Source organism: Gasterosteus aculeatus, chromosome 14 (genome assembly GCF_964276395.1).
Source record: "Gasterosteus aculeatus chromosome 14, fGasAcu3.hap1.1, whole genome shotgun sequence".
NCBI classification, from domain to species: domain Eukaryota; kingdom Metazoa; phylum Chordata; class Actinopteri; order Perciformes; family Gasterosteidae; genus Gasterosteus; species Gasterosteus aculeatus.
This window is the reverse complement of record NC_135702.1, coordinates 2571117-2597585: the sequence shown is the minus strand read 5'-3', so window position 1 is coordinate 2597585 and position 26469 is coordinate 2571117. Positions and strand designations below refer to the sequence as shown.

Below are 26469 nucleotides of genomic sequence, written 5' to 3'. Positions count from 1 at the left end.
CTCCGTCTCCCCGTCTGTTCGCTCAGACAGGAAATGGAAAATATACACTTAATTAAGGATGACAAGACTTCCACCTTATGACTTCGTGCCACCGCTGCGTTGAGTTTTAACTCTTTGCCTCTGGGTTTTAGGATTAAAGAGGCCTCGTGGAAGCGGCCTCTGGTGCCCTCTAGCTGACGGGTTTACACAGAATATTCTGCATTTGATTTCCGTCACTTGGGACTGATCTCTTAATGGGATTTTCCTCCCTTGGGCCTTGTTGACATCCTGTGCTGCCTTCGTTGGCTTTAGCTTCGGACTCCCGGCATGTTCCAGCTCTGACATCTCACCTGTCACTCTGCAGGAAAGTACCTGCTGCTGCCCTCCGGCCACCACCCGACGCAGACGGCGTGGCTCCCGTCACCGGACTCCTCCAACCTGCTGCGCATGCGTTCCATCCACCTGGGGAAGTCCGACCCCTCCCTCACCTCCAGCCTGGTGAGTGCTCGCCTGACCAGTAACGCCTCCGCCGCATTCTGCCTTCCTGTTACCAGAACTGCTCTTTCGGCTAAGCAACAAATTATGAATATTTTTGTGAACTGGAGAGGATGTTTGATCCGGAAATTATAAACCGTTCAAACACCGGTGTGAAATAAAAATATAAATCTTGCATGTGTTTAACTACATGCAAATGTAGCTCCAAACTATATTCCGTATACAATAAAAACACACGGCCACAGCCATTAAAGAATGACGTCGTGTTCAAACATTTACCAGCAGCTATCAAACATCCTTAAAACTATTTTATCGGATCAAACGCACTGATGAGTCCTTTCTTTTTTATTTCTTTGTATTATTGCTGAGCTCTGGTTTGATTAATGACCTGTAAGCATCTGTCACACGCTGCAGGTCTATAAAACACTTCATCTGAAAAATGCTTTTGCATCGCTGTCGCTCATGAGAAGCCACTTATGATTAAAAACCTTCAGGAAGGCAACTACTTCAGATTGCTGGATGCCCGTTCAGATCAATTAAGAGTAAAAAAACGAGGTAGGAAGGATAAAGGAGTCCGAGGGCGTCCTGCAGACGGGCGACCTTCAGCGCGCTCTCTCCTCTCGCAGGTGATCGATACCGGGATGTGCCGTCTCCTCATCTCGTGAGATGCAATCACAAGCAGCCGCTACGCTACGAGTCATTCCCCCCCGCGTGTGCTCGCTGTCAGATAGAGAAAAGGTCAGTGTGATAGAAAGCACGTGTGCATGAATACGGCCACAGTGTATTTAGGTAATTAACACCCTCAGTGACCCTTCGTGATCTGACCCAGAGAGCGTAAACTTGAGCCAGCGCCCTTCCTCAGGGGGCTCATGACATCATAGTGACCCTCTCTGCACCAACGCCGTAGTACCACCAACACAGGATGTGACGGGCGATATCTCCACTCTGTACACTGGGGGGCGCTGGTGCGTTTTGCAACCTCTGTAGCCTGGTGCTTTTTTTAAAAAGTCCCTTTTTGTTATTGTTGTTGTTGTTGTTTTTTTGTTGCAGTTTCTCAGGCTGCTGCTTGACAGTAACAAACATCTGGATGGCCCCCTGGTGGCCGCTCGTTAGTTTAGGGAGCGCATGATTCTATTTCCGTGCTCCGTCCCATGCCGCACCTCCCTTCCTCCATCCTTTACATTTTATTTGTCATTTTCAATTTAATTGGCTGCTGAATTTGGCTTCTGTTCATTCATTTGAAATGAGGTTCATGTACGTTCAGGCTCTTTTTCCATTTCCATTTCCATTTTCCACTGTGACATTTATATACTATGAAAGTGAACGTGTTTTTATACGATTGTGCAACGCAAGCACTTTTTAGAAAACTTGAGCTTAATTTCGCCCCTTTCATCCTTTTATAAAAGGGAATTACTACTAATTTTTTTTTTTTTTTTTTCATTCATTCAGTCACTAAAGAAGTAATAGTAATTTTTGGGTGTTGAATTTTGTGTTCAAGGTTATGTTGCTCAAAGGCAGTCGAATAATTTTATTCAGCAGTGGAATCTGAAAAAAGCCGCTTGGCCGTGACCGCGGTTTTATTGGTTTCACTGCTGCTTTGTTGAAGACTTTTTTTCAAGGCTTCCTCATCGGTTTGTCCGTCAGCTCGTCTATAAACCTGCAGAGAATTGTTTTTTAAATCATCCCTAACCCCGAGTTCACGTGGTTGAATGTGCCGCTTCGTTGACTTCACACTGCGAAACCCAGAAAAACACCATTTCCTCAATTGAGAAACTAAAGCTTTTTAGTTTGAGTTTTTGTTGGACAAATAAAAATGAATTGCTAATGTCGGCTGTACTGCTGTCATTCGTCAGATGTGTTTTCTTAAGGTATGAGGGGAAATGAAAAGAATATTATGACACGTCACACTACCGACTAGTTTCACTATCAATCAATTACTTACCTGCTTAATATCTCCTCACTCAATCAATTACTCAACGGTCTATAATCTGACAAAGTGGTGCAGAGGCTCTTCATGCTTTATGTCCCATAAAAAGAAAACTATCTTTACGTTTAATAACCTGCAAACTGACATTTTACTTTGAAAAATGAGTTCAATTAAAGCTCAGACTACAGCATATATTTCCATGTCACTTGTTGATATCGTTGTGTAGTTAAATAACTACATCATCACGCCGCTGGGTGTGTGTGTGTGTGTGTGCGCTCGTCTCTCCTGACTGTGGATCAATACTCCTCCAGTGGAGATAAGACGCCATAATCCCGACGTCGGGCCTTTTGTGGCCCCTCGTTTGTCCCCCGGCGGAGATGTCCTTCACGATACAGCTCGCGTCCGAGCAGCCAGCGCGCTGCGGGTGTTTTTAATATCGGCCCAGCTGTTTATCATTATTCGGGTGGCGCTTATCGATCGGGTTGTCCGCCTTTTGTTCCCGAGGTCCCTTCGGGATTCCAGCTTGGTGTTGATTAAATTTGCCTCACAATTGCAACGTGGATGCTGTGCATCAGCCTCACGCACCCCCCCCCCGGCCCTCCTCGCTTGTTACTGTAAACCTAAGGGTGTGATATTCAAATGAAACTGTCACTCCAGATTAAGTAATTGCAGTTGAGACATTGACCCCCCACCCGTCATCCGCTCTGCTTGAGACACAATTCTTCCCGCAGTGGGGTTGAAATGTGACGGTGTTCTGCACAAAATGAAACATCATTTCCATTTCCTCAATGCTTACATTTGCATGTCTATTGCGATTTATAGAAAATTGTTAAGGGGGGAAAAAAAAGAAAAAACAGCGAGGAAGTGAGAGCGGTTTCGTTGGTTTGTGTCTTTTTCGCGGCGGTCGCCAAGGTCAGAGACTCTTTGTGGAAGGAATCCAGTCTCTCTTCCATCCTGCAGGTTGCCCCTCTGAGTGACCCGGCGCCCTCTTATCGGACAATCAGCACTCGCTGCATGACCCCCCCCCCACCCACCCCCCACAAAGCCAGAGGAAACGACCTCGGCTGCCCACCTGCTGGGAGGAAATGACTCGCTGGCGCCCTGCAGACTCGTCTCCTGAGGCTGCAAAGCCGCCACAGCGGTGCCACTTGTGTTCTTTATTCGTCTGCTATATTTTGTTCAAAAGAAGTAAAAACAACGTTGATATTTAAATGATTCGTAGTTTAGTCCATTGCTCTCATATCTTAAGATGCAAAAATGCATATTTTTCTGGTGAAACCAGTTGTGCAAAATCTAAAGATATTGAGTTTATGATTTGATAAAAGCCACCGATCTGTTTTTCTGTGAAGACGGAAGTTTATTTTGAAATGAGCGTCTGCTCGGAGGAGACGCTGGAGGGAAAGCACCTGGAAAACGACGAGTACCATTTTGGCAAGATATCGAGGAGGCGTCCACCTCTAAAATAGATGATGGCCAGCATCTCCCCAGCGTTGCCTCTAAATGCCTCTGCACACCTCTCAATGCATCGGCCCAACATCTGGTACAGATGCACAAGGAGACGAGACGATTTCATCCGTCAAAATCGGTCTTCCTCAAACTGGAAAAGCAAAAAAAACGCCTACTTTCATCAATCAATTAGTTTGATTATATTTATTTAAATATTTATTTAATTTAAATAATTGCAGATAAATTAGCTGCTTGTGTTCCTGCAGCTCCACATCTTCGTTTCGGTCCAACGTGGAGTCGAGTCAATTCTGTCTGTTGAACATGGATTCGTTTAATTCTCTCGGGTAATCGGAGGGCATTGTTCGACGTAGACGTCCGTAATCCTCGTCTTCCGAGGGCTTCAAGAAGAAAACACCGAGCCCGACAAGGAGAGCGGAGACCTGAGCCGTCTTATCGGCACAAATGAGTGTCGCTCCGTCAGCTCTCTGCTGAAACAGCTTTCAAAATTGAGACAAGTTGATGCGGGGCGGGAGGGGGGAGAGGAGGGGGAGGGGGGGGCACCTGTCCGACGGTCCCGTGCATCTCCTCCAGTACGCCGTGAGTGTCTGTCATCTGCCAGCCGCACTCTCCCTTTAGAGAAAGGAATCATTTGAGCTTGGCTGGAGATGAGGAGAATGGAAGGGTCCCACTTAATATTCACAGAGCAGAACCACAGTGAATGAGTGTGGGGGGAGACGCACGGACCGAAACAGAATGCAGAATTTGCAGGATGGAAATTGGCAAGCGAGGCACGAGGGAAACAACTTTTTTTTATTTATTTTTTTTTAGCCCACTGTGATAATTCATAGAAGGGTTCGGCGACGTTGAGTCGGAGTGTGAAGATGAAGAACTCCTCTCCGGGCAGCGCTGCGTGAGGCAGTTGGAAGTAGAGGCGGGGTGGCGGTGTGCGTTGTGCGCTGTGTGCAGGGAGGTGCGGTGGGTTTCAGCATGATAATGACTCACTGTGGACTCACTGGTGCAAATTGTCCCGCGGGCACTTTGGGTGACATTTTCACAGCAGGTCTGAAAGGTCTCGGCCAGCAACATTTTTCATTCAAACAAACATGCCTGGCTTCAATTTTTAAAATACCCCCCGTCTCTTTCTACCGCTGTCTCGACCACATGCCCCCCCCCCCCCCCCTCCCGGACCCCCACCCTCCCCCTCAGGTGTGTGATTCGTGGTGTTTCGTGTGACTTGTTGAGGTTCGCCCGCCTGCCGCACACAGGAAGCCAGAGTCATCGTTTGAGGCTCGAGCAGAACAATGCCGTGGAAGGATATCCTCTCACTTCCATGGTCACCTAAGGGGGGGGCAGAAAGCGTGGCTGCACAGAGAAATGAGTCTTGGGGCTCCCACTTGTCCCCCCTCCCCCCGCCTCTCCCCCGTCCTGTCCGCCGCTACGCTAAATTAGAACTGCCTATCTGCTCCCTCTCTCGCTCCATCACTCCTGAAGTTAGAGAGGAGAGAGGAACAAGAGGAGGCGTCAGCTGACTGCCTCCTTCCAATCGGATAAGTTCTGATGGAAGTGTTTAGCAGCTGCTAAGATCAGGTTTTGCCCGAGGAAAGGGAGGGAGGGAGGGAGGCAAAGCGGGAGGGAGGGAGGGAGGGAAGGAGGCAGCGCGGGAGGCAGGAGGGAGGCAGTGCAGCATGGCTGTGTGCGCCGGTAGGGAGGCATGAGGAGTCGGGGGCTCTGTACAATGGACGAGTCGAGCATTCTGAGGAGACGGGGGCTACAGGTAGGAGATGAAATGCACCGTGTGTGTCTGTGTGTGTGCGTGTGTGTGCGTGAGAGCTGCAGTGGGACTTTGTGCCGCCCGGTGTGAATGCGTAGCTCGTGACGCTCTTGCATTTCTCTTCTAACAGAACACAGACTTTGAGACTCGCAGACGCACTAAAGGGGGATTATTTAATTAGTTAACCGGCTGAAAATGTTTTTCTGCTCACACGCGTTTTGTGGCCAAACGCTGTTACTTTCTCAGACGGCGTGCGGTTTGATTTGTGCGAGCTGGTCGGCAGGAGGGGTGGGAGATGTGTACTAATGGAGCGGGATGGATGCTTCTTTATGCAGATGATCTATCAGGACGGTGAAGCTCCTGATGGAGGTGTGATCTGAGTTATGGAGGAAGGACACAGTGTTCTAAAAGGGGAAATGTCTCGTATTCTGCACCACGTTGATCGTATCCACGCAGCAGGTGTGACAGTAATGTGTAAATTAGATTTATAATGTAGGTGGGTGCTGCTTAAAGGGGAAAACCTTTTATTTTTAACGCGCGTCACAAACTTCCTGTATGTTCCTTTAGTTCATCTCATCATGAACAAAGCTTTGAGTTTTGCTTGTTCGAGAACTCCTTTTGTTTCTCTGCAACCTGAAGCCCCGGCAACATGTCACCGTCGTGTTCACAGATTTAGTCAATACGTTCCTCTGTGATGATTGATCTCCCTGAAAATGAGAAATCAGGAAATCAAATTTATGCGCTTTGAATTATTTCTTCTTTTTTTGGTCTCTGGGAAAAACCAATAACTTTTGTTTCTTTCTTTTTCTGTTCTAATTGCATTCTTCAAAAGCTTACAAACAACAGTGCATTTTAAATCCTTCTTTTCCTTCTATGGGACGCCGTCCCCCCCCCCTCCCGGGCTCCCTCACAAGACTCCTTTCACGCCCCCCAACACGCAACATCTAAACCAGACGCAACCTTCGCTCCCGTTCAGGGGGAAACACGGAGCTACGTCGTCGGCCTCCGGTGTTTCCTCATTCATTCTCAGGAAGGGATGACGTCATCCAGCTTCAAGGGAGGGAGACGTTTCGCCGTCTCGCTGCTTCCCCGTCTCCGTCCAAAGCAACTAAATGAGTCCCCTTTTGAATGTGGTTAACCCGAATTGCACATTTTTGTCATGTGACAATTCCATTTCCCTGGAATTTATCTTCACGACTTCAGTCTCCTAGAGAAAAGAATCGGTAGATAAAATATCCACAACATTTAACCACCATTCATGTTGTTTTGGTTGAAGTCAAGCACCAGAAGAGGAAGCTTTACTGAAGCTTTACTGAGGCTTTACGGTGTTGATGCCGAAGGAATCTGAATCTGACGTGCAGAATTTATTTTTCGCACAACAGCCGAATAACCGGCGATACGCAGTCGTATTGTTTCCCTGCTCTGCTCGGTGTGGATGTCTGCAGCTTTTGTTTGCTTGTCTGGATGATTTGAGTCGACTACGTTGAGGGAATAGGATCTTGTTGATCACCGGGTTAAACCGGTCGTCCCCCGGCCCTCCGTTCAATTGTTAAGAGTGAGAATAGTATTTTTGGGGTTTGACGCCCTTTAAAACTCCTTTTGTTATTTGACAAAACAATCTTTCAAATATGGGTTTTTTTTTTACTTGCTGATCTAACAATCCGTATCTCTCATATATGAACGAATGAGTTTCTTTCTATGTCTCCTCGTTGTATGAAATGTGTTGGTTTCATATACGTGCAGCTGCTCTGTGCTTCAGACCTCCGTAATGAAAGGCAGAAAGTCGCTCTCCAAAGAGCCGTTTGTGGGACGAGGCGTGAGCCAGCTGGGGCCGATCGCCGCGTGAAGGCCGCCCATTTGCACGTGTTTGATCACTTTTACTGAGCAGGGCCCGTAAACCCTTAAAAGGGAAAAGGAAAGGCTCTCATCTTAAAGGGGGGGGGGAGGCGAGTGAATAGGACGACCTTTCTTTGAGCCGAAGGTAAGCGGGCTCTCTGCTGGAGGGTCCTTGTGCACAGCAGTGGGTCTCCTGCAGCTCCAGCAGCCCTCCATTGATGCCGGGCAGAGGGGTCAGATTATCAGATAAAAGCCCCCCAGGTGCTTACAGCAGCCCACCACATTGATAAGAAAAATAAGAAAAATGTGTGTTTGTTTTTTTTAGCTTGTGCACAATAGCGGCCTCTGGTGAGGAACCTCTGGTTTGCTCCTCTTTTATTCTTAGAGATAATTATAGTGTCTATGTGCCATATTCTAGGAGGGACAAAGTACAAGGGGACACCTCCCTGGAGACTGGCTTATATCAGGTTCCGTCTAATGGTTTTAAAAGCCGCTGTTAGTCGCGTTTTTCACTTTTTGTAACACAACCTTCCGGCGACTACACACTCGGGTGGCTTCTGCTCAAACTGGACCGAAGTCTTATTGGTTGTTGGAGGGTTTCCCCTTTTGGAGGATCCCACACGGAGCTGCTTGTGTTGGACACCTAACGATGACGAATGGACTCGCGTAGCAGAAAGCACTTTGAATCCGTAGTCATTAGAGGAAGATCGCAGCTGTGGATATCATCGTCCATTTATTCAATCTTCAGGAGTTAATTATCAGGGACGTTAAAAATGAGATGTCATCAAATTAAGCGGGACATTAATCCCCCCCGACGGCTCCTCACGCGGTGGATTAAGTCTTTGCGACACAGAAACATCTTCCAGCTGCGAGGATAAACGAGAGGCCGAAGTCGACGTGTTTCGGGCGGGAGACGTCGCTTCAGAGAGACGGCAGCTCTGCATCTCCGCTCACGTTCTCCGTGAGCTTCCTGACAAGCAGCTCGATCGATCGACTCCTGATCCACCGAGTAGATGCAGCTGAGATTTAATTTCAAGTTAAATCTTTAATTAAGATCTTGTTTTCATTTTCAATGTCCGGTTAGTTTTCATAATATTTAGTCCACATGTTTTTTTATTTTGGTATTACGTCCATCCATAGATGCTGGATGCTGGTGATTCGATTAGTGGTAATCACGTGATCGGATGATGTCATACCAGGCGTCTGCTCGCCAAACCCCCCCCCCCGGATGATCTTTAGATCTTGATGTAGGAAAAATAAATCGAAGGGAATAATTAATGAACCATTACACAGGCCGCGTGGAGACGAGACGCTGTTGCTAGAAGCCAGTAATTGACATTTAACCCGCGGAACAGTGAAGCATCTCGTTTGTCGCGTCAGGACGCTTTGTTCTCCTGGCGGCTTTCACGTGTCGCCGGTCTGACAGCTTTTCCACCTCTTCAGGATCATAAAAATGTACTGGAACAACTTATTACGATGAGCATCATGCAGAAAAACACACATGAGCGCTGTTGTTTAAATCTCAGGTGGGATAAAAAGGTTTTGCGCGGATGTCACCAGTGACTTATAACCTTTTGTGTTTGGGTTTAAACTCGAATTAATCAGACAATAATGCAGCTGTTTTAAAAAAAATTAAATTCCTGCAGTGGAGGCCGCTCCACACAGGACGCCTTCCTCAACGAAACGCCCCGTGATCAAATCAGTGGGATTCGTAGTCTCAACACAAAACAATCGAAAGTGAAAACGGACCCAGAGATCAGAGATGTTGAGAAGCTCTGAGGGCTTTGGGTTCGTTTCACACTGCTCGTAGACACGACGTGAACTGTTGTGAGCAACGCTGAAGTCGCTCCCTCGTCTTTTGCGATTTCATTCGTCCGCTTTCGACGGGGAAAGTGCTCCCGATTGAATTTGTCACTTTGCTTTTCCTGCGAAGCGCGCGGCATTATCGTCTTCGGTAAGAAGCTTGTGAGCGCGCGTAATCCCTCACCAAATGAACGAGGGCTTTGTTGGACCTTTTTCCTTTTTAATAACCTCCTTTACACACAGGAAACACGGACCTCCAACGGCAAAATAAAGTGCCTTTCTTCCCTCGGTGATTGTGAAGGTGTACTCAAACTCGACTGCGGTTTCCTTTGTACTTATATCTCTTTTCTTCTCGTTCGCAGAAGGAGCTGAGTCTTCCTCGAAGAGGCAGCTTGTAAGTACCCAGATGTTTGTCACACGTAGACATCTGCTTTCCGCTCAGCCGCGACATGCGTCGCGCTACTAATGAAGACGAGTCAGCTGACGTGAAGCAGCATGAATCAAAGCATTCTGTCGCAGGGCTGCGTGAGATGAACACGATGTAATCAAATGTATGCTCGCAGATGGTTCCCTGTGAACGCCACTGAAATGAGACGTTCTGATCAAATGTTTCCCTTTTAATATGCAGCGTTAATGTGCAGCGTATTGGGACTCGTCTTTGGGCGCTGGATCAGAAGTGAAGGCGTGCGCCGGGTGTTCAAAGATCCGGAACAAGTGGATTGGATGAATACTTTTCCAGCCAAAATTCAAACCGACCACCTCTGTGAATTTTGCATGAATCCCACATGAGATCTTTCTTTATTTACTGATTACCACCTCGAGGGGCGGGAGGTCGTAATAACGTATTCACAACTATGATTAATTCATGTTTTCTTCACAATCTCTTTTCTTTGTAAACACCCTGGAGGGACCAGCGGTCCTCTGGGAGCTTTAAACCCACCTAAATGTTCCTCGCCTGTGATATTTCTTCAGCATCTTTGATAGATTGAAATACGTTTGTCACACACACACACACACACACACACACACACACACACACGCATCAGGAGTCATCTCGGCTTTCATCAGGTACATTAAAGAGGATGAAAAGCATGTGCTCTTCGCACGGTGGAGGCAGAATAGAGACATCCTGGATATTGATTTTTGCTTTAGTTTGACATGGAGAAGGGTTTACCTCTGACACTCCGTGCGGCCCCCTGTGGTGAGGAGCCGCGGGGGGGCCGCAGGGGGCACCCGGTGTGATGGAGGTAAGCAATTTCCGACGGGCTGCGGTGAGATCACCGGCCGCTCCGGGTTGTATTTAAAGGCGCCGGGGGCTCCGGAGACCTTGGTAACCATAGCGACGGTGTTTCGATATGACAAAGCGTGTTAGTTTATTTGTTTGGGAATAATTTTTCACTTTTTTTCTTGAGGTTGAAGGAAAAAGGACTTGACTCTCGAAGCAGAGTTTCTGGTGTCAAAATGAACTCTTCACACCTCTGGAATTTTTTAATTTCTATTCCACGGCCACATGGACGAGTTGTGTCGTTGTTGTCAAAGTGAGTCACTCCAGTTGTGCGACGAATGGAACTTATTCTCAGGCCGACCTTAATAACTGGGAGTCTTTTCCCTGGTCCAATAAAATTAATTTGCATCTAAAGGAGCTCTCGTATAGAGTTGTTGACCATTTTCGTTGGACCAATGCTGCCGTGCAGCTTTCCCAGCATGCAACAGGGTGTCGGAGGGGAATAGTCGACCGTAGATTCCGTTGGCCATCTTTTACAAATTGGACTCAGTTGAATTAAAAGCACATTTTGTTTCACTAATTCTTATCTGTTAGCCACATTTCTGCAACATTTAACTGCAAGTTTCAATGTTTAAATTCGACACTAGAGCCTCATATTTGCAACGATAGTTATATATTATTATAGGCGTTTTTTTCAGCCTCTTAAATACATTCCTCAGGAAACATTTATTACCAAAGTATGTTGGACATAAAAGGAATTGGAACATGGCTGTTTGTGCTTAACATTGGACAACAGGACAAGTAGCCCAGCGCAGGAAAAATACGCTTCCTATTGACTAATTTACAGTTTAAATCTACAGTATTAAAAAAAGCCAAGCCGCTATTACCACAAGAATACAAAGCTCTCATCATCTCCTGCAGTCTGTGCTTTCGTAATGAGATACTTTCCCATTATGCGTCATCAATGTATTTGTTCTCGGAGTGTGAACTCCGTTCAACAAGAAGAAGCGGCTCGAGCGTCTGTGGCTCCTTCAGAGGTGTAAATGTGAGTGAGAAGGTTTCTAGTGACGAGCAACAATGTTATTGTGTATTATTATTATTATTATTATTATCATCATTACCGTCGTGATTCACTGAGATGAGTCATTGACTCATTTTTGACTCCTGCAGCAATAACTGGATGAAATGGCTCTTGTGGGGGTCGGGGGGGGGCAGAGTGGGGGGGCGGCTCTGGAGTCTCTTAAATCCAAGGACACTCTGCTGCGTCATCGTACTTCATGACCTCCGGGTCACGGAAACACGGCCGCGCTCCCGCTTCCCTTTTTAAGGTTAAATGTCATTGAATTTCCTGACTCCTTCCCTGCGTGTGACTGGCGTGGAGTGACAGCTAGTGGTGCATTATGTTCTCCTCCCCGAGATGACATCATCCGCGAGCTCGTGGCGACGTTGCATCGCGTTAGCATCCTGTCAACGTGACTGTGTGGTAAGGCTGGCGGGGGGGGGGAGGGGGGACACGGTGTAGATTTTATTCATTGCGTTCATTTCTGCGACGCAGCCGGGGCAGGGGGGAGGGGCAGGGGGAGGGGCTTGCCCTGCCTCCATGCCCTCCGCCGGCTGCTGAGCATCTCATTTGACAGCTTCAAGGTGGGAAGCAGAAAAAAGACCAAAACAAGAACCCGAGCCCCCCTGCTCTGTTTTCACCCCCCCGCCTCCCTTTCTGTAGGGGGAGAGAAAACCAATCCGTCTCATCGCAGTGTGGTGGCTGGGTTTGGCTCTTTGTCAGTGCAGGGGGGGGGAGGGATGGGAGGGATGGGAGGCAGGCGGGCAGCGTGAACGCATATCATGACCACAATAGAGCAGACGAGCACAGTTCAGCCATGAAAGCCCAGCGGGAGAGGCTGAGAATTCCAGGGCTGACGCTAGAGTGAGTATTTCCCTCCGTTATGCTACCGGGGGGGAGAAGCTCCCCCGCGGTCCTGAGCTTTGTCTCTGTGACATGTTTGTGTGTCTTTCACTGTTGCTTGTGTGGCGTTAGCATTAGCAGCATCTGCAGCATCTGCAGCATCTGCAGCATCAGCAGCAGGAAGTGTAATGTGGTAACGGGGGCTTACGTGTGTGTGTGTGTGTGTGTGTGTGTGTGCGGGTGCTTGTTCAGCGTTTGTTTTTGTGCGTGTGTGTGTGTGCGTCTGTGTCTGTGCGTGTGTGTGTGTGTGTTGTCTGTGTGTTTTGAGACAGACAGCCAGATAACGTGTCACGCAACGGAGTGCCGCAACTCCACAACATGCTTTCTCTGCTGGCGTGACACACTTGCGTTTACTGCATACGAAGGACACACACACACACACCTGTGATGCGTGTTGGATGCGATCGTAAAGGCAGTGAATCATTGTGTGTTTACTCTGCAGATTTCCTGATCCGTCGTTTGTTGGCCTTGAGGATTCCTTTTTATCTATTTAGTTTTTTTTCATGGTTCCCTTTACGACTTGATCGATTTGCTTCAAATCCATTATTTTTGCGATGCAGATTTTATTCGATTTATCCGAAAATATTTTTCTGATAGTCAACATATCGAATGAAAAGACCAAAACCAACAGCGTGTGAGTCCCCCAGTACTTCCTGACCCCTCACCCGTAACCCCATTGGTTACTACTACAGACATTTACCCTCATGTATCTGTAGAAAGACACATGAAGCTCTTTGTTGCAGAGAAATAACATAGATTATCCTTTGGTTAAAGATAATGTACTCCTTCCTTTTTTAAGATGCATTCATAGTTTGTTTGGGTTTTTAAAACAAGAGAAATGTAGGAAAGATTTATCCCTAAAATGGTGTCATCCGTACTGCATCTGCAGTAAAAGTTACTCACCTCTACGTGACCTCCTGCTCTGCAGTGCCACTGTTCAGAAAGGGGCTCGATCCATGACATCACACGTTAAAGGGAAAGTCTCTCTGTGAGTCAGATGCGTCCGACCTTAAAACAACTACACGCAACGTGAGTTTAACCTTAATCTGCAGCCTCTTGGATCGAAGCATCTCCGATCTCCACCTCCTGGAACCTGCTCTTTAAACACAATGTAGTGTTCACCCGGCAGGGAGCCTCATGCTGTGTGTGTGTGTGTGTCGGGGGGGGTACTGTCATGTGTGATAAAAGAACAACTATTCACTTCCCTCCATTTAACTTGCAGCCTGACTCCCCGAAGCTCGAGCCCCACTCCCACTAGCCCCTGCAGCCCGTGCAGCCCGCTGCACGCGTTCCATTTCTGGAGGTAAGCGAGCGCGCATGTGATGTCTGTGAAAAGGTCCGTGCACGTTTTGACTCCCTCTAGACAACGTGCACCACAAGGCCCCCCCACCCCCACCCCACCCTCCTAAAATCATTGAGACGACATTGAAAGAGGAAGACTCTGGTTATATAACGTTGATAGTGTCCCCCGCCCTCCCTCCTTCCCCCATCTTGCCGCTCTCTGTTCTGAGGTTTATGCTCCTCTTTCATGTGCTAAGTAGGATTTGTGGCATTTTCAATACATCAAAGTGAAGAACGTCTGAATCCTTCGTGTATTGAAAACGGGAATCGCTGGGGTTTTTTTTTTTTTTTTCGAAGCCCTCTGGCTTATGATGCGTCCATTTTGTGGTTAGTATTTAAAAAAAATCTGTGTGGATCTTGTTATTTTTGACTTCGATAGCGCGTTCTCCTCTCGGGCTCCACTGGTCACCCACCATGAGGCTCCGTGTGTCTTTGCTCTGTCAGGACGTCACTCGGGTTCGACCCGTCTGGCCTTGCTGCTACTTTATATTTGTTGGGGGCAAATGGATATAAAGACTCTTGTCTGCTTCATCTCTGCGATCATAGTCAGAGGAAGAACTAATGCATATTCACGTTACTGTTTAAGGTGGACGGGTTTGCTGATGGGTGCTTGGTCACACATGTGCTTGCACGTCTCTGATTGGCCGACAGGGCGGCGGTGTGCAAGTTTCTCACACGTGTTCAAAGAGGAGCAGTTTTCTGCGTAAACACGTCGTACTGCACAGGCTGCAAGTGAATGTCTTTGCGAAGCGAAACTGTCATCGTTGCCGTTTGATTATTATTCTCGTCTCGTCAGACTCGGATGTAGGAACCCCAGCTTTGTTGCTGCTGGGGGGCCGTCCGGCCCGTCGGCCTCGATCGCCTCCCCCCCTCCCGCTCCTCGCCGCCCCACGCGAGTTTGACTTTGATCCTTCCGGAGCGCCGTCTCTTATGTAGAACGCGGAAACGGAGCAGAGCCATAATTAGCGGGGAGGCAGTCACGCCGGCCTGTGGGGAGGCGAGCTGGGAGGGAACGCAGGCTGAGAGGCGCCCGTCATGGTTCCTCCTCTAGTTCCCCTCCACTTGCTAAGTGAAGGGACCGATCTGCAGCCGTCATCATACTCTGTGGTCTGTTTGTCTTCATCGTGTCACATGACCGCCCCATGTGACACGATGCCATTAATGGTTTTGGTGCATAAAAGGTCATAAAATAGAAATCAGTCATTCAGTTCATGAACAAAAGAGATAAAGAAAGCTAGTATTTTTAAAATGCTGTTATTCTTTCTTCCATAATGTTGCCAGTTGATTTTCTGTCAAATGACTTGATTGACAGGGCGGTGAACAGACGGGGTCATGATGACCTTTTTTTTTTTTTTTTCCTGTGAGTTGCGGTTTGTTCTTATTTGCTCACATGAGGTGGAATTTGCGAGAAAGTAACATGTAAGCTTCACTCCGTGGATCATGTGATTGCAGCAACCTCACACACACACACACACACACACACACACACACACACACACACACACACACACACACACACACACACACGGAGGCGCTCTTATAGCAGCTGTTGGGTTCTGTTGTTGCAGCAGAGCCGGGTGCTGAACTTTGCTCCCTCCCTGAGGGATATGAGCAGGTAGTCGCCGCCCTTTGTGCTCGTGGCGGTTTGGCTTGTTATTTCGTGACGGCCACTGCGGAGAATTTGTCGCCGCGCTGTCTGCTCTCCCGGAGGCCGCTTCGCCCGGGCGCCTCCGAAACTCTCACGTACACGCGGGACTCGCAAGTCGAATTCATCACCGGACTGACAAAACTCCCGACTTTTGAGTTAACCTCCTCGGACCTTTTTTTTTTCTCATTTTCTACGTACTCACCACGAGTACGTGGATTTGGTTGCAGGGCGTAAGCGAGGATTTGTCGGCGCGAGTCCGAGGACCAAAGGTGAGGTCAAGGTGAGGCCGCCATCGAGCGGAGGAAGCCGGTACCTCTCAGCCCTCCCCGTGTGAAAAGCATCTCCACTTCAAATGTGTCCCGCTGCGAACGCTGACCCACCCGAAAACCTCCGGAGGGGAGCCGGCCTGCACGGCGCTGCAAGTGCACGGCGGCATGTGCCGACCGCCGCTGCCTCGCATCCCCCCTCCCACTCCCACTCCCCCCGCCCAGGATGCCGAGTGGTAGATGCCGGTTGCATGACGCGAGGCATGTTGAGCAGGGCGAGCATCTGGGACGTGGAGCAGAGAGAGAGAGGAGGGAAAACAAAAGGTCCGCCGGTGTTTTGTGCCGTTTCCCTCGCAACGGTTGACGCCTGACCTGGATCCCTCACGCGCGCAGAGCGTGTGCATCGCCGGATCCTCCCTGGATTACTTTCTCATTGGAGGACGGAGGAGGACAGGGCGTCCTCTCTGCCCGTGCTCTCATGCCGCAGCTGGCCGCAGATGCGCCCGCGCAGAGGGGGTTCGGGCCGAAGGAGGGCGGCGGCGGCTGCTGCTGCTGCCACCGCCGCCGCGGGGCGACTCGCCGGGACGGCCTCGGAGGTCGCGTCGCCCCGAACCCCACCGAAAGCCGCCCTTTCTCCTCGCCGGGCCCCCCGAGGCCCCCTTTGCACCTGCCGCTCCGGCGGGACTCGGACGCCGTGTCCGACTCGGGCCCGTGGACCGTGCTGTCCAACTTTGACGTGCCGCATTTCTTCAGCGGGGCCCGTCTGCGCCGGTCCAAGAGGTAACCTTCAAACGCGCCTCGGCACATCATCTTTTGCAGTGTCGTGTGTTGCTTCATCTGGGGAAGTAGTTTATTGTCCCGCCAAACAGTTGAGTGGACGGGCGCCGTTTCCCCCGCGTGTGCACATCGTGCCAGAAGCTCGCGTGGTGTTCGTGGTCCCTCGCAGCTCACGGTCGAGGTCGTCCCACGTTCCTCGCGCAGGACGTGTGCATTAATTACAGGCTGGAAAGCGGAAACTCGCTTTGAAATGTGAACGTTTCGTAACGCGCTTTTCCCCCTTTTGGACGTTGCCAAGTGAAGAATGTCTCTTCGGTGTGTTTGGCTACTGGTTTCACAGCTAATCCACTTGATCCCAGTTTCCCTCTGTGTGGTTTCTGTGAAGCCGATATAATATTTATCTTTAATCCCTGTCCTGACCCATTTTAAAGGGAAAACAGCTTAACATGAAATGCTGCCTGTTTTTTAGACACACACACATTTCTTTGCCCGCTGTCACATTTAGTGGATCTTGAACTGAAGTCTCGTGCTGTAAAAATCCCTGAGAAAATCCCTGAGATCAGATTCATGTTTTTCTGCTGTGTGCTTGTGAATACATTGACGTGATACTTCATTAAATGTCACAGCTGTTGACAGCAGCTGTAAAGTTTCCAGTTTTCCAGTTTTTCCTCCTCAAGTCATCTGCACGTTGACCACATTGTACATCTCTTTGAGTTCTGATCAGACTGTTCTGATACAAGCTCACGATATCCAGTTTGAATGCAGCTGACACATCTGTATGCATCAAAAAGAAGATTGCCAGATGTAGGAACCACTGACCATTCGGGTTGAATATGCAACGCACTTAATGTAAAATATCTAATCTCCTGAAAAGCTGTGTGTAACTGTACGTCCTCAGATGTAGAGAAGCTTGTTTTTAGATACTATTAATAGCCTCGGTGTCACATGCGTCATTTTGAATTTGGGTTTGTCAGCAGTGATTTATGTGGCATCGCGCTTTGTCAGCTCACCTGACAGCTCTGACAAGGGAGCAAAACTCACAGAAGTGGAAAAAGATGAATTATGGCTTTCTTTTTTTTTTTTTTTTTTTGTTGGCGCAGGTCAGGATCAGTCATTCGTCTCATTGTTGTAAATCAAAGGCCTTTATCTATTTTTACCTCTTCCCAGAACCAAAATAAGCGAGCGAGCCGAAGTCTTAAGTCGTTTTTGACAGATTTGGATTACTTTGTAACAATAGAAGAGTTCCAGTAATTCAGGTCAGTGTAGGAATGAGATTAATGCAAAGTAAAAACGAGTTATACGTTTTATTCGTTTCTCTAACTTCGATGGACACCTTTTTGGACGGGCCGGGCAGCCGCGCGGCATCCTCTCCGGGCCGAAATCCTCCGGTGAGAGCGTATAAATAGATGTTGTTAAATGTGATCCTCTTTGACTGAGCACCTGTGTGCCAGATATTATTCGCTCCCGCGCCGTCGCGATTAATGATCCGCGCTCCTGCAGGTCAACCCTCGAAAAGCACTCGTGCAAACAAGATTAGATGGGATTTAAGTCTAAATTAGGGGTTTGTCCTGCAGGTTTAACGGCGCCGGTGGTTCTCCTAAAGCTCAAACCGAAATCTACTCACTTGCTCAGAAGGACGCTTGGTGTTGACTGGGAGATGTTTTTTTGCTTCTGATTATTATAATAATAATAATAATAATAATAATCTCATCTCACTTTATAATAATTCCTCTTTCGGGCCGATTTGTAATTCAGGAATCGGTCGCTGCTTCCTTGAATATCAAAAACAGCTGAAATCTTCCCTGCAGCTTTGAACATTTTTAAAAGTCTGCGTCTTCCAAATGCGTAATCGTAAGAGCACCGAACCACGAGAGCCACGGATTCATATTCGAATTTGCCTCTGAACATTTGTTCCATTCATCATTGGACTTTAGCGCGTGGCTAATTGCTGGACCATTAAGCAGGAGCAAGGCCTCTTCCTCTTCATAAATCCGGACTCATCGTTCAAACGATGCATCAAATTAGCGGGAAATTACCCGTAGTTAATCTACACCGACAGGGGCGCCCAAATCTCCCACACGATCAATCAGAATTAGTTAACAGGATTGTGCTGTTTAAAGCGAGCTGGTAAGTAATGTGAAACGATATCTCAACGTGGAGAGAGTCAGTCCATCCAGAGCCCCCCGGATACACGACTTCCAACGTCATGAGAGCCCCTGATTCTTTTATCCATAATGTTAATGCTTAATTAATGATCGGATACAGGGCTCGACCTCACTGGGGACTAAAGCTCCAAAAACGAAACAAACGATTTATGAAAAATGGAACATTCTGATGGCTGTTGTGTCCATCGAGGTCTTTGGCTTCGGTGTTATTCCATCAAATGCTGCAGTGAAATCCAGGAGCTTCACTGTTCAAACACTGACAGAAGATGTGTTTTTAGCACTGGGCGTTATTAACATTGTACATATCCAGTTGTAAATGGTTCAGCTCTCTGAAGACGTTATGTAACAGGACGTCATCGAGTCTCTGACCTTGAAGCGAATTCATGTTGTTCAAGCGTCATGTGTTCCCACACGGCCTCTAATATAAAGATATAAAGACTAATCGGGACGTTGAACACCGGAGCTGCTTTTTAAAAATGTTTATTCATTTTTTACTGTGAAATAGTTCCTTTTCCCCTCAAGGTTAAAAACTGGGTTTTGAGTCACATGTTGTTGATCCCAGTGGACCCTCGTGAGCCACAGTCCTCCTTTAACCTCATCAACCAACTTAAAAACATCCGGAATGCTGCTTTATTTTGGTGTGCCGTCTCTTTTCGTGACCGTGTAGATATTATCTGATTATAATCTGAAACTACGGTGGAATAATTGCATTCATTAACAAACAGAAGTTTCTCCTTTCAATAATAATAATAACAATTTAATTATTTTTCATTATTATAAATATTTTTGATTGAATTTATTTTTGAAAACTTTTTATTTCGGCATTTTTTAAAAATGTTATTATACATTTTGGGATGATTATTCCATTGGTTTCCTCAAAACATAATTTTTTTATTATCGCAGAAAATACGATCTGTAGTAAACAAGTTTCTGCCTTGCCTCATTTCACTTTATTATTCTCGTCATTATTATTTATTTTGAATTTTCTCTTTAATTTGCTTTTTTTGTGACAACCTCTTATCCCATTGGTTCCCTCGGAGCATTTAATATTAAATTTATTTTTTCCTTGGCTTATTCCCGTAGTGACCATAACATGTTTCTACCTTCCCTCCCTGTCGTCGATGGCGGCGTGACCAGTAGCTCCGTCCTGACTAATCTTTGCCTCCCTGGTTTCACAGCTGCAGAACCAGCAACAGGAAAAGCCTGATAGGAAGCGCTCAGTCCTCAGGTCTCCCACGGCCTCACTCCCCCCTCTCATCTCTCACAGGTAAGTCTGTGCGCGCAGCATTAGTTAACCCGTAGAGACGTAGCCCCCTCCGGGTGTGCTGGGGGGGTCTGCAGGGAGGAAATGCACCGGGGGAGGGGGGGAGGAAATGCACCGGGGGCAGAGGGGAGGGGAGGCCTCACTTGCCACAGGGCGTTTATTTCCTGGCATTGGTCAGCAGAGAGTCGCTCCCGGCGCTGAACTTTGAGCTCGGCCTTTTTTGAGATGGAATCCGAAAAGCACGACGTCGTTTGCAACGAACGTGTTCGTTGCCGGGACGACCTCACGCCGGGGCGCCGCCGCGTTGTCGGTACCAGAGGTAAGAGAAACATCCTGTCGGTTCCGTTTTCACGGCAGGCGGAGGACTGACAACACGTTGTCACAGTAATTAAGGAGGTTTTGTTTCTGCATGTGGACTGGAGGAACCGATGGAGACACTTCTCTCTTTAGGAAGTGATCCTCTTCAGACCGGCTTTAGATGACTCCTTCATTTATAAAATATGACAAATGTAAACACATTTATATAATTGAGTAATGATGCACTTTGCCGGCTCGCCAACGAGAGGTCGCCATGAGGTCTGAAGCCGATGAAGTGGCTCCTTCCTTCATGTCTCCATCGCTGATCCTTTTTATTGAGCTGCTCTTCTTTGGAATAAAATCCCTGAGAAAATCTGTAGAGGCCGACTTGTCATTTTCAAATCTGGGTTTAAAATTGAACTTTTTTTGGCCTATTCGGCGGCAGAATTAATCCCTCGGTAATCGTGATCACGACTCTCGAGACCCACTATTAAGTGAACATGTTGGACATTTGAATGCTGATTAAAGTTCATAGTAAACTCCTAAAGAAACAAACCGGCCTTCAGATGTTCAACCTTCAACAGATCTTAACAAGTCACCTAAATTCTAACTTTACTCAACAAATAAACTTTTGCTTCCTTATTGAAGCTCTGGTCTTATATTAATACTCGTGGCCGTATCTATGGAATCCTGCTTGTGTGGATGTTTCGTCATTAGTGTCATTTGTTTCTAATGTCTGGATTGTGTAATGAATGAATGGTTGCGTTTCTATAGCAACATCATGGCAGTTTAGATTTTTAAAAACATCAGGGGTCCCACCAGTTTGTTCTTTGTGTTTTTCTTGCAGGAACGAGCCCCCAGGACAGTCCCAGAAACTTCTCCCCGAGCGCCTCGGCTCATTTCTCTTTTGCACGAAGGTATTCACTGCGTTCAAAGCTGTAGCCATCTAACAGCGTCAGACACGTAGACCACCACCAGCCGTGATTTTAGCTTAATTCTATTCCGCTTTCAAAGATGGCCTCCACGTGTCACTTGTTTTACTCCATCTCTGGAGACGATATCAAGTAACGATGTCCTCTTGTTATAATCCACAGTCATTGCCACAGAGCCGACAGGTAACGCCACGTTAGGCACCTTTTCATAACCACACATCGTTTATTTATCACAAACCCCCCCGGGTCATAAGTTTGTCTCTGACGTTTCGGTTCCACGTTCACTTACTGTTTTCGCTTGATTTCATTTTCAACAATAGCAAAGAAATATCCCCATTCATCTAAAACGATGTGATCACCAGGACTGTTTTTATGTCAGACTATTTCACAAATACCTCTCAGCGGCCGGCGTCGTAATTCTGTGTAATGTGAGTGTCTGCGGTCGACAGGACTGACGGTCGCCGCTGGTCGTTGGCCTCCCTCCCCTCCTCCGGATATGGAACCAACACGCCCAGCTCCACCGTCTCAGTAAGCGCCGAACCTCTCAAGTCCCCCGTGTCCTAAAATGTCAAAGAAATGCGTAAACAATTTTTAAATTTAAGATATAAATATGCAGCTGTGCACACCAGATGTTAGTCATTTATATTCATTGGCTAATGGGACAACCTGCCACATGTGAACACATGAAAAGACACAGCACACGTTTCCTTTTTAACTATCAAATACAGGCAGATTTATTTATTTATCCTTCCACGAAACCAAAATATGCAGATATCGCACAGCTGAGTAAATGTACCAGAAAGAGGCGTAAGCTGGATAATTTTGTGTGTTGTTATGGCATATTTTGATTAAAACAATATATAACACGCTACACTATTGCTATTTGAAAATCACACTCTTTTGATAAATAAATGCTGAAACTCTCCTACGGCGTCCTGCGTGTTTCACTTTCACTCTGGCGGAGTTGCATTTGAATAATGGCGTGTTAACGGGAGGCAGACATGCAAACGCTCACTACGATTCAGAGGGAAGACAAAGAGGCGGCGGGTTGAAAGTGTTTCCTGTTATTCACGACTCCTATCGAAGGAAACGCGTCTTTGTTACTCTGGTAAACCACCAGACTAGAAACACAGAGGTCGGGCTCACTGTGACGTCATTAATGCTCTTTGTAGTTTAACAGATTGTTATTAAATGTAGGATTGTTCTGGGTACCTAGAAGGCGTTATTTGGGGAAAAAACAAACTCCCACTTATTTTTTCACTTTCTAAAAGTGAGATGCAACTATTGTTTACCACTGTCATGTGGTACAGGCTAACCTAGCTTAGCATAAAGACTGAAAACCTGGGGCATTCTTAGTTTAACACTGAAAGGTACAAATGACGAGCTGCGACTTTTATTGGGGGGAAAAAAAATCTTATTTTTAAATTTTTATCCACGGACAAAATAAAAAAATATTTTTCTTTTCATGTTGGATATATATGTGTTTCATTTCCAGTCATCCTGTTCATCACAGGAGAAGCTGCACCAGCTGCCCTTCCAGCCGACGCCCGACGAGCTGCACTTCCTCTCCAAGCACTTCTGCACTGAGAGCATCTCCGGGGAGGAGTGCCGCCGGGCGACGGCCATGCGACCCCGCTCGCGCAGCCTCAGGTACCTTTACCCCCCCTCCAACTGCCCCAGGCAGGTGAACGCCCCCCCCCCCTCACCAGGTACTGATGGTCGAACTTCTCTTCCAGCCCCGGAAGATCCCCATCGTGTTACGACCACGAGATTATCATGATGAACCACGTCTACAAGGAGCGCTTTCCCAGGGTAACGGGCTCGCCGCCTCTTTCTCGTTCATTCTTCTGAGCGTCACCAAGCTGACTCCTCCCCCCCCCGCCACCCCGCCTTGTCCCTTCCTGCAGGCCACGGCTCAGATGGAGGAAAAGATTCAGGAGATCATCCGCAGCAACTCCCCAGAGAGCGTCCTCCCTCTGGCAGACGGCGTGCTCGGCTTCGCCCACCACCAGATCGTGGAATTAGCCCGCGACTGCCTGGAGAAGAGCCGGCTCGGCCTCGTCACCTCCAGCTACTTCTGCGAGCTCACCGACAAGCTGGAGAGGCTCGTCCAGGAGGTGAGCGCCCCTTTCGGCGACCATCGCACGGGTTGGTTGTGACTTTGAGTGCTGAGCCAGAACGTTGTGCGTCTTTCCCCGTAGTCCACCGAGCGATCGGAAAGCGAGGAGGTGAACGTCATCAAAGAGCTGGTGAAGAAGATCCTCATCATCATAGCCCGACCCGCTCGCCTGCTGGAATGTCTGGTATGTTTCTGAAAAACGGAGAAGGCTCGCGCGCGGCGGCGCGGAGCTGACGTCCCGTCGCGGAAACAACACCATCGCCGCCCATCGAGCCGTCGCGCTGCGTGTTGAGACTGACGTTGTTCGCGTGTCTCCAGGAGTTCGACCCGGAAGAGTTTTACCACCTCTTGGAGGCCGCCGAAGGACACGCCAAAGAGGGCCAGGGCATCAAGACGGACATCCCCCGTTACATCATCAGCCAGCTGGGACTCACCAGGGATCCGCTAGAAGGTAAGAGGAGCAAATATAAGATATACGTTAACATACATGAACAATGAGTATATATGGATGAATTCTTAAAGATTTGGTTAAAGCTGAGTTGTCTGTATATTAGAACATAAGCTGCGAGGGAACGGGAAGGAAACCTTCTGGACTAATGTCCCGCGCCGAACAGACCGCCTTTCTAACGACCCTCCGTCTCTCCGGATTCGGCTACAAACAACATTCATTAAGACTAATTAGAAAGGAATGGCCTCCCCGCGGATCCAAACAGGCCGCCTCATCAGCCGATCTCCCTCCCCGTCACTCCCCCTCTCCTCCCCCGGGTCTCTTCTCGCTCAGAGCCTCCAGCGCCTGAAGCGGAGCTTACCGGGGAGGCCAGATGTTAAACAGCCGTGGAAATGTGTTGACTGGCTCCCTTGAGGACGGCGCGCGAGACACAAACGCACGGAAATAAGTGACGGAAAAGCGGCGGCGAGGTGGTTTTGTAACGAGCGCTGGTTTCCGGAGTGGTGACTTTCAAGATGGTCGTTAGGCGAGTGTTCGTTACTGATTCCCACGGCATTTATCCTCAGCTGAGATTAACTCGGAGTCAGCACCTCGGACCTGATGGTTCGATACAGTCTGCGGTTTTTAAGTCCTTATTCCTCCGCGCTTACGTTACCGTTTTGTTTCAAAAACTTTTTGTAGGCCGGCGAAGAAACGTCCAGATGTTTGACACACCAGCAGCTTTTTTCATGCATTCTTTTAACACATAATCTTCTTTAAATAATAAACTTTCTTTGCAGAAATCGCTCAGCTGACCAGCTGTGACAGCGGCATTGCAGAAACGCCGGAGACGGACGACTCGGTGAGCGCTCAGGAATTGTTTCTCCCGAATCGATCTTCTCCGCGGGTGTCTCCGCAACGGAGAACAGATGTTATCTCTTTGTCTGTGTCTCCCTTCAGTCTCAGAGCCTCAGCACGGCGCTGCGCTGCCGGCGTAAACCCTGCGAATTGGACTTTGAGATGACAAAACTCATCAGCAACGGCGCCTACGGGTAAGGACATCTTGATCTCCATCTAATCTCTGATGGTGGATTTGCGCTTGAATCGACCCTTTTTTTCTTTTACCCGTTTTCAGTCCCCCGCCGCGTTTTCCCTTCCGCCTCCTCTAGACGTTTAAACAGATTTCAAACGGATGGGTTCCGTCCCACAGCTGACCCGTGAACCCTTTCGCCCCACAGAGCTGTTTATCTGGTCCGCCACAAGGAGACGAAGCAGCGGTTCGCCATGAAAAAGATCAACAAGCAGAACCTGATTCTGAGGAACCAGATCCAGCAGGCCTTCGTGGAGAGAGACATCCTCACCTTCGCCGAGAACCCGTTCGTGGTGTCCATGTTCTGCTCGTTCGAGACCCGCCGGCACCTGTGCATGGTCATGGAGTACGTGGAAGGTCAGCCGCTGGTCGTCTTTACCTCGCGCACGGCGCTGCGGCCTCCTGTGCGCGTCGGCCTCACTTCTTCTCCGTTGATGCTTGCAGGCGGCGACTGTGCCACCCTGCTGAAGAACATGGGCCCCCTGCCCGTGGACATGGCCCGCATGTACTTTGCAGAGACGGTGCTGGCCCTGGAGTACCTCCACAACTACGGCATCGTCCACCGGGACCTCAAGCCAGACAAGTGAGGGGCCCCCTGGTTGCCGCGGCAACCGTAGTCCGCGGCGGTGGCGTGGAGATCAGATTGAAGGAAGCAAACCTGACTTGTTTTTAATTCAGCTTCACAGCGTGATTTTCATTCTCTGCCATTAGAGCAGAATAAAGTAGAAGATGAACACAAATACCGTAATACAATGAATAAAAAACACTTTGCTTTTTAAATATTTTACTTTTGCACAAACTTTCGTTCTTACGTTTCTGTCTCCTTCCCAGTTTGCTGGTAACGTTGATGGGACACATCAAGCTGACGGATTTCGGGTTGTCCAAAGTGGGGCTGATGAACATGACCACCAACCTGTACGAGGGGCACATCGAGAAAGACGCCAGGGAGTTCTCCGACAAGCAGGTAACGCCCCCCTTCGAAAAACCCATCGGTCCGGCCCCCCGGGGGCGGGCGAGTGCACGGGCTCACGGCGCTGTGCCTCGGCAGGTGTGCGGAACCCCGGAGTACATCGCGCCCGAGGTGATCCTGCGGCAGGGCTACGGGAAGCCGGTGGACTGGTGGGCGATGGGCATCATCCTCTACGAGTTCCTGGTGGGCTGCGTGCCGTTTTTCGGAGACACCCCGGAGGAGCTGTTCGGTCAGGTCATCAGCGGTCAGTGGGGCGTCCGGGTTCTTCCGCCGTTGTCGACAACGTGCTCTTTTTGCGTTCGTATTCTTTAGCATGTTTGATTTTGCTCCACGAATCCGTGTTCCAACAGCATTTCCTTCTCGTGCACCTTCACCACATCCACCCAGATGTTTGATGCACAGCACGACATTTCACCCCCGAGGCGTCAATTATTCAAGAGGAAACATTACTTTCCTCTGATCTTTGTATTTAAAGAAGAAAATAAGCTTCACTGATTTATTCATCAGTCAGTGTATAATTTTACTCTACAGATTCTGGCAGGTTTCACAGCATCTGGCCTTTAGATTCCGTTGAGCACAGCAGCGGGAATTCCCAAATCTCACTCGGATATGAATTAAACATTCACACAGTGACCACATGGAATTATTCGGTGTGCATATTTATTGGAGGCAGAGATTTCCGTAGAGAAGCAGATGGCGCGAGGCGGATTCAGCCCGGCTTGAGACCA

At 48.3% G+C, this 26469-nt stretch overlaps 1 protein-coding gene across 30 annotated transcripts in view; it reads left to right on the top strand.

Moving 5' to 3' along the window:
• mast4 (microtubule associated serine/threonine kinase family member 4) overlaps positions 1-26469 on the top strand; it is a 46767-nt gene that overhangs the window by 9667 nt on the left and 10631 nt on the right. For 6 of the 30 annotated variants that reach the window (XM_078088834.1, XM_078088829.1, XM_078088832.1 and 3 more), the window contains 18 exons: positions 344-477; positions 9620-9651; positions 13668-13748; positions 19821-19909; positions 21051-21120; positions 21298-21318; positions 21585-21663; positions 22631-22785; positions 22872-22947; positions 23043-23252; positions 23337-23438; positions 23573-23705; positions 24482-24543; positions 24642-24733; positions 24920-25128; positions 25216-25354; positions 25603-25735; positions 25820-25985. In XM_078088834.1, the coding sequence (XP_077944960.1) occupies positions 344-477; positions 9620-9651; positions 13668-13748; positions 19821-19909; positions 21051-21120; positions 21298-21318; positions 21585-21663; positions 22631-22785; positions 22872-22947; positions 23043-23252; positions 23337-23438; positions 23573-23705; positions 24482-24543; positions 24642-24733; positions 24920-25128; positions 25216-25354; positions 25603-25735; positions 25820-25985 (1983 nt within the window). Of the gene's footprint in view, positions 1-343; positions 478-1100; positions 1213-5492; positions 5622-9619; positions 9652-12258; positions 12407-13667; positions 13749-19820; positions 19910-20040; positions 20226-21050; positions 21121-21297; positions 21319-21584; positions 21664-22630; positions 22786-22871; positions 22948-23042; positions 23253-23336; positions 23439-23572; positions 23706-24481; positions 24544-24641; positions 24734-24919; positions 25129-25215; positions 25355-25602; positions 25736-25819; positions 25986-26469 lie in introns of those variants that run through there. The other 24 variants (XM_078088835.1, XM_078088844.1, XM_078088846.1 and 21 more) reach the window with 16 other exon arrangements.